Raw genomic sequence first — 8,061 nt, forward strand, 5'->3', positions numbered from 1 at the left:
CACACATAAAGTGAAACTCGCAGGCTCTCCTGGAGTCACGTGTCCATGATGACTGACATTTAAAGACTAAAGTTCAGTAAACATTTCTATCACACCAATCTCATGTGAACCGTATAAAGTTGTGCTGCCGTTTGCACTGTAGGGTCTTACTGTAACTGACGCCTTTAGTAATTGTTTAACAACCAAACTGCAGTGGAAATTATTTTCAGTGGTAATGGACATTCTGTCGATAGTTGAAGCAAAACATCTCTTTTAATGCAGACAAAGAGAAACATGAGCATGAAACGTTTCAGTAAAAGAGTTTCAGGCGTCCATCTTGTTTTCCGTGGAAGCGTGATTGTTCGTATCGATTCCTCTATTAAAGTCTCTTCCTCATCTTTCCCTTCTTGTTGCCGCCGCGCCCGAAGCCAGACCGCATCACTTCCTGTAGCCGCTGCTTTCCTTTGGCGCGCAACTTCTTCATGCCGCCGCTCTGCAGGAACTGCTGTTTCGCTTTACGCTTGCGTAGCTTGAGGATCTGATCGCGGTTCTTCAGCTCCGATCGCACACGCGAGCCACTCTCGGCATGAGCTCCTCCTCTTCCTCCCGACTGGCCACGAGCTCCTCCTCTTCCTCCCGACTGGCCACGAGCTCCTCCTCTTCCTCCCGACTGGCCATAACCCCCTCCTCTTCCTCCCGACTGGCCATAACCCCCTCCTCTTCCTCTCGACTGGCCATAAGCCCCTCCTCTTCCTCCACGACCTGAAGAAACCACAACACAAACACACTAGTACTCGAGAGAGCGGACGTCATGTGATCACTGGATGATTTTACAACACAATCTTTCGGTGCGTCCTAATTCGCATACTATCCGTCCTAAATAGTATTCGAAAATAAAATTAGTACGTCTCAAATCGTAGTATGTTGAAATGAGTGTTTGAAAGAGACCCGGATGGTCTACTTTTTCCGGTCAGAATCCGAAGTGCAGATCCGCGAACACGCTAACGGCTAATTTCGAGGATTCGATTAGAACTACAAACACAAGTGAAAAGAGTTAAAAAACTACAGACATGGAGGACGTTTAAGCACGTAAGCTGTCTGTTAAAGATGACGAAGTACTATGTCCCAAAGCTTGGCTACTCTTTTGCAAAACACTCAAAAATGATGTACTTTTTCTTCACAAAAAGAGTTCATACTTTAAGGCGTAGTTTAAGTAGGGGAAGTGGGACTTAGCATTGGTCTCTTACCGCCGGAGTTCCTCCCTCTCGACGCTCCAGTTTCACCATCCGAGTCCGACTCGCGGTCATCCATCTTATTCTTCTTCTTCCATTCTTCATAACTGGACCAAAGTCAGGAAAACCAACTGACACGCAAGTATTCACATCAGACCTTCACAAGTCCACATGGGACCAACACCTCTTTCTTAATTCCTCTTCCTGGCCCCAAGGCCTGTTCACATCAGGGTTAATGTTCGGCGCAGAAATCTGTAGCGATAATCAAATTAAAATGTTTGAATTCTCCTTCATGAACACAGTGACAACCGTTACAATTCACGCTCAATTTATTCTTGTAAAACTGGCATGAAATTAAAAATCACCTAATGTTTTAGATCTTATTTTGAACAATTCGTCTGTGCATAGGTTTTATTCACACCTTGTAACACATCTTTCCCTCGTGGGTCAAAATTACCCGAAGCGCTAAAATTATACTTAATTTTTTTTTGTCCAGAAAGCTTATTTTTCATTATGATATACAGGTCCTTCTCAAAAAATGAGCATATTGTGATAAAGTTCATTATTTTCCATAATGTAATGATAAAAATGTAACTTTCATATATTTTAGATTCATTGCACACCAACTGAAATATTTCAGGTCTTTTATTGTTTTAATACTGATGATTTTGGCATACAGCTCATGAAAACCCAAAATTCCTGTCTCAAAAAATTAGCATATCATGAAAAGGGTCTCTAAACGAGCTATTAACCTAATCATCTGAATCAACTAATTAACTCTAAACACCTGCAAAAGATTCCTGAGGCTTTTAAAAACTCCCAGCCTGTTTCATTACTCAAAACCGCAATCATGGGTAAGACTGCCGACCTGACTGCTGTCCAGAAGGCCATCATTGACACCCTCAAGCAAGAGGGTAAGACAGAAAGAAATTTCTGAACAAATAGGCTGTTCCCAGAGTGCTGTATCAAGGCACCTCAGTGGGAAGTCTGTGGGAAGGAAAAAGTGTGGCAAAAAACGCTGCACAACGAGAAGAGGTGACCGGACCCTGAGGAAGATTGTGGAGAAGGACCGATTCCAGAGCTTGGGGACCCTGCGGAAGCAGTGGACTGAGTCTGGAGTAGAAACATCCAGAGCCCCCGTGCACAGGCGTGTGCAGGACATGGGCTACAGGTGCCGCATTCCCCAGGTCAAGCCACTTTTGAACCTGTTTCTGACCTGGGCTACAGAGAAGCAGCACTGGACTGTTGCTCAGTTTTGCATGTCATTCGGAAATCAAGGTGCCAGAGTCTGGAGGAAGACTGGGGAGAAGGAAATGCCAAAATGCCTGAAGTCCAGTGTCAAGTACCCACAGTCAGTGATGGTCTGGGGTGCCATGTCAGCTGCTGGTGTTGGTGCACTGTGTTTTATCAAGGGCAGGGTCAATGCAGCTAGCTATCAGGAGATTTTGGAGCACTTCATGCTTCCATCTGCTGAAAAGCTTTATGGAGATGAAGATTTCATTTTCAGCACGACCTGGCACCTGCTCACAGTGCCAAAACCACTGGTAAATGGTTTACTGACCATGGTATTACTGTGCTCAATTGGCCTGCCAACTCTCCTGACCTGAACCCCATAGAGAATCTGTGGGATATTGTGAAGAGAAAGTTGAGAGACGCAAGACCCAACACTCTGGATGAGCTTAAGGCCGCTATCGAAGCATCCTGGGCCTCCATAACACCTCAGCAGTGCCACAGGCTGATTGCCTCCATGCCACGCCGCATTGAAGCAGTCATTTCTGCAAAAGGATTCCCGACCAAGTATTGACTATTAAGTGCATAACTGAACATAATTATTTGAAGGTTGACTTTTTTTTTTTTTTTATTAAAAACACTTCTTTTATTGGTCGGATGAAATATGCTAATTTTTTTAGACAGGAATTTTGGGTTTTCATGAACTGTATGACAAAATCATCAGTATTAAAACAATAAAAGACCTGACATATTTCAGTTGGTGTGCAATGAATCTAAAATATATGAAAGTTTAATTTTTATCATTACATTATGAAAAATAATGAACTTTATCACAATATGCTAATTTTTTGAGAAGGACCTGTATATATATATATATATATATATATATATTTTTTTTTTGGAGTTGTTTTTTATTTATTTTTTTGGAGTTGTTTTTTATTTTTTATTTTATTTACCTTTAAATTACTAAATTTGATAAATAAATTCCTCACATTCTTTCAACTTAAATTCAAAATAACTTACAATTTCATGCATAACCCTTTAAAATTCAGCTCAAAATATCTTATATTGGGAGTCTCTGCTGATCTCTTATGGAAAAATAATAATATAACATGATATTTCATGCCTCTAGATGGACTTATAGCTCTATATGGAGCAGAGGAGCTGTTCCGCTGGGTCCTAAAGCCAGTTCACTTCAGTGTCCATTCACATACACATGTAGACATTATACAATAATCCTTTTTGGTAAAGTTTTAGCATTTTTAGTTTGAATTTAGAAAATTTTTAGGTTTTTCTATGTGTACTAAAGCATTCCTCACATTCCATTCATTCTTAAGGGCTCAAATTGACCGGCGATGGAAGGATTTGTTACTTTAAAATTTCAACCACAAAACTCCTCGAATCCTTTCATTTTTTTGTGTATTCGTGGTTCAAGTGTGACTAAAGTCTTGGGCTTGATTGTTTATATCGTCTCTGAATGTAAACCATCCCATCGCCCAAATCTAACCTGCTGTTAGAAATGAAGACAAACAACATTAACATTATGAGTTCCTGTAAAGCTGCTCTGAAACGATGTGTTACGAAAAGACTCTTTTCCAGAAGGATACAAGTTCTTTTTCTTCTTCTTGCCGCTGACCACCGTTCCACTCTCTGTCCTGACCTTCTTGTGTTTGTCGTCTTTACCCGTGTCACGAACGAAGCGCTTCCTCTTGCGATCCCTGCGGAGAACACACGTGTGTGTCAGGATAAGAACACGTGTGTGTCAGGATAAGCAGGCGTGTGCACAGGGTCACGCGTGTAAAAGCCGGCGCTGCTCACCACTTCATCAGGCTCTTGTGTTGATTTAAAGACTTGCTCTCGTCACCCATCAGATCCAGAACTGCAGAGGAGGCCTGATGCTCGAACGAGCCCGCATCCGCCCCGAGACTCAGCCTACACACACACACACACCCAGATGCATGCGCACACACACCAGATTTAGCAGTTTCCAAATTGAACATGTTGAATAATAATAAAGCATATTATATATAATAATAATAATAATAATAAAGAAGGAGCCGGCCGTACCCTCGCTCTGAGTCGAAGTCTTTGGGTCTGTACGGGATGTAGAACTCTTCATCTTTTCCTGGTAATGTTTTCTTACTGCTGGTTTCAGTATCTTGCTTTCGTTTCTTCCCTCCCACCACCTCAGAGAACACCGTCTGTCACGCACAGAGATCAGGCACAGAGATCAGGCACAGAGATCACACACAGAGATATACGCACATATTATATAGAGATCACGCACAGAGATCAGACAGAGAGATCACACACAGAGATCAGGCACAGAGATCACACACAGAGATCACGCACAGAGATCACGCACAGAGATCACGCACAGAGATCACGCACAGAGATCAGGCACAGAGATCACACAGAGATCACGCACAGAGATCACACACAGAGATCAGGCACAGAGATCACGCACAGAGATCACGCACAGAGATCACGCACAGAGATCACGCACAGAGATCAGGCACAGAGATCACGCACAGAGATCACGCACAGAGATCACGCACAGAGATCAGGCACAGAGATCAGGCACAGAGATCACGCACAGAGATCACGCACAGAGATCACACACAGATATCAGACAGAGATCACGCACAGAGATCACACAGAGATCACGCACAGATATCAGACAGAGAGATCACGCACAGAGATCACGCACAGAGATCACACACAGAGATCACACACAGAGATCACGCACAGAGATCAGACAGAGAGATCACACACAGAGATCAGGCACAGAGATCACACACAGAGATCACACACAGAGATCACACACAGAGATCAGGCACAGAGATCACACACAGAGATCACGCACAGAGATCACACACAGAGATCACGCACAGAGATCACACACAGAGATCACGCACAGAGATCACGCACAGAGATCAGGCACAGAGATCACACACAGAGATCACGCACAGAGATCAGGCACAGAGATCACGCACAGAGATCACGCACAGAGATCACGCACAGAGATCACGCACAGAGATCACGCACAGAGATCACGCACAGAGATCACGCACAGAGATCAGGCACAGAGATCAGGCACAGAGATCACGCACAGAGATCGCGCACAGAGATCGCGCACAGAGATCACACACAGAGATCAGGCACAGAGATCACACACAGAGATCACACACAGAGATCACGCACAGAGATCAGGCACAGAGATCACACACAGAGATCACGCACAGAGATCAGGCACAGAGATCACACACAGAGATCACGCACAGAGATCACACACAGAGATCACGCACAGAGATCAGGCACAGAGATCAGGCACAGAGATCACGCACAGAGATCACGCACAGAGATCACGCACAGAGATCGCACACAGAGATCACACACAGAGATCGCGCACAGAGATCACGCACAGAGATCACGCACAGAGATCACGCACAGAGATCACGCACAGAGATCACGCACAGAGATCACGCACAGAGATCACGCACAGAGATCACGCACAGAGATCAGGCACAGAGATCACGCACAGAGATCACGCACAGAGATCACGCACAGAGATCACGCACAGAGATCACGCACAGAGATCACGCACAGAGATCACGCACAGAGATCGCACACAGAGATCGCACACAGAGATCGCACACAGAGATCGCACACAGAGATCAGACACAGAGATCACGCACAGAGATCAGGCACAGAGATCAGGCACAGAGATCACGCACAGAGATCACGCACAGAGATCAGGCACAGAGATCACACACAGAGATCACGCACAGAGATCACGCACAGAGATCAGGCACAGAGATCACGCACAGAGATCAGGCATAGAGATCACACACAGAGATCACACACAGAGATCACACACAGAGATCACGCACAGAGATCACACACAGAGATCACACACAGAGATCACACACAGAGATCACACACAGAGATCAGGCACAGAGATCACGCACAGAGATCAGGCATAGAGATCACACACAGAGATCACGCACAGAGATCACACACAGAGATCACACACAGAGATCACGCACAGAGATCAGGCACAGAGATCACGCACAGAGATCAGGCATAGAGATCACACACAGAGATCACACACAGAGATCACACACAGAGATCACACATAGAGATCACACACAGAGATCACACACAGAGATCACACACAGAGATCACGCACAGAGATCACGCACAGAGATCACACACAGAGATCACACACAGAGATCACGCACAGAGATCAGGCACAGAGATCACGCACAGAGATCAGGCATAGAGATCACACACAGAGATCACACACAGAGATCACACATAGAGATCACACACAGAGATCACACACAGAGATCACACACAGAGATCACACACAGAGATCACGCACAGAGATCAGGCACAGAGATCAGGCACAGAGATCAGGCACAGAGATCACGCACAGAGATCACGCACAGAGATCACGCACAGAGATCAGGCACAGAGATCAGGCACAGAGATCACACAGAGATCACACACAGATCACGCACAGAGATCACGCACAGAGATCAGGCACAGAGATCACACACAGAGATCACGCACAGAGATCAGGCACAGAGATCACGCACAGAGATCACACACAGAGATCACGCACAGAGATCAGGCACAGAGATCACGCACAGAGATCAGGCACAGAGATCAGGCACAGAGATCACACACAGAGATCACGCACAGAGATCAGGCACAGAGATCACGCACAGAGATCACGCACAGAGATCACGCACAGAGATCAGGCACAGAGATCACGCACAGAGATCAGGCACAGAGATCACGCACAGAGATCAGGCACAGAGATCACGCACAGAGATCAGGCACAGAGATCAGGCACAGAGATCAGGCACAGAGATCACACACAGATCACGCACAGAGATCACGCACAGAGATCACGCACAGAGATCACGCACAGAGATCACGCACAGAGATCACGCACAGAGATCACGCACAGAGATCACGCACAGAGATCACGCACAGAGATCAAGCACAGAGATCACGCACAGAGATCTGATCACGCACAGAGATCAGACAGAGATCACGCACAGAGATCACGCACAGAGATCACGCACAGAGATCACGCACAGGGATCACGCACAGGGATCACGCACAGGGATCACGCACAGGGATCACGCACAGGGATCACGCACAGGGATCACGCACAGGGATCACGCACAGGGATCACGCACAGAGATCACGCACAGAGATCTGATCACGCACAGAGATCACGCACAGAGATCACGCACAGAGATCACGCACAGAGATCACGCACAGAGATCACGCACAGGGATCACGCACAGGGATCACGCACAGGGATCACGCACAGGGATCACGCACAGGGATCACGCACAGGGATCACGCACAGGGATCACGCACAGGGATCACGCACAGGGATCACGCACAGGGATCACGCACAGGGATCACGCACAGGGATCACGCACAGAGATAAGTGTGTTCGATTCTCACCTGAATCTCGTCTTCCTCCTCGTCGGGTCGCGGTTCTGTCTTGGTTACCATGGCGACGGGGGCCTGGCCCATCAGCTCCGCTCGCGCTGTGGAGAACTTGTGGACCAGGACACTGTCCCGGGATCGC

The 8,061-nt window shown here is 46.4% G+C and overlaps 1 protein-coding gene across 2 annotated transcripts in view; it reads right to left on the reverse strand.

Annotated features, from left to right (window-relative positions):
* Positions 1-233: 233 nt before the first annotated feature.
* The window catches only part of ddx54 (DEAD (Asp-Glu-Ala-Asp) box polypeptide 54), a 36,612-nt gene continuing 28,784 nt past the window's right edge, over positions 234-8,061 (reverse strand). Inside the window, exons 15-21 of one of the 2 annotated variants that reach the window (XM_056243597.1) lie at positions 7,935-8,061; positions 4,509-4,642; positions 4,260-4,373; positions 4,049-4,159; positions 1,227-1,318; positions 661-741; positions 234-600 (exon numbers count right to left, since the gene is read on the reverse strand). The exon at positions 7,935-8,061 is cut by the window's right edge and continues 59 nt beyond it. In XM_056243597.1, coding sequence (XP_056099572.1) covers positions 359-600; positions 661-741; positions 1,227-1,318; positions 4,049-4,159; positions 4,260-4,373; positions 4,509-4,642; positions 7,935-8,061 — 901 coding nt within the window. In that variant the 3' untranslated portion in view covers positions 234-358. Of the gene's footprint in view, positions 742-1,226; positions 1,319-4,048; positions 4,160-4,259; positions 4,374-4,508; positions 4,643-7,934 lie in introns of both variants that reach the window. The other variant, XM_056243596.1, reaches the window with a different exon arrangement.

This window comes from Rhinichthys klamathensis, unplaced genomic scaffold (assembly GCF_029890125.1).
Source record: "Rhinichthys klamathensis goyatoka isolate OS25496 unplaced genomic scaffold, OSU_Roscu_1.1 h1tg000815l_1, whole genome shotgun sequence".
Lineage (NCBI taxonomy): Eukaryota > Metazoa > Chordata > Actinopteri > Cypriniformes > Leuciscidae > Rhinichthys > Rhinichthys klamathensis.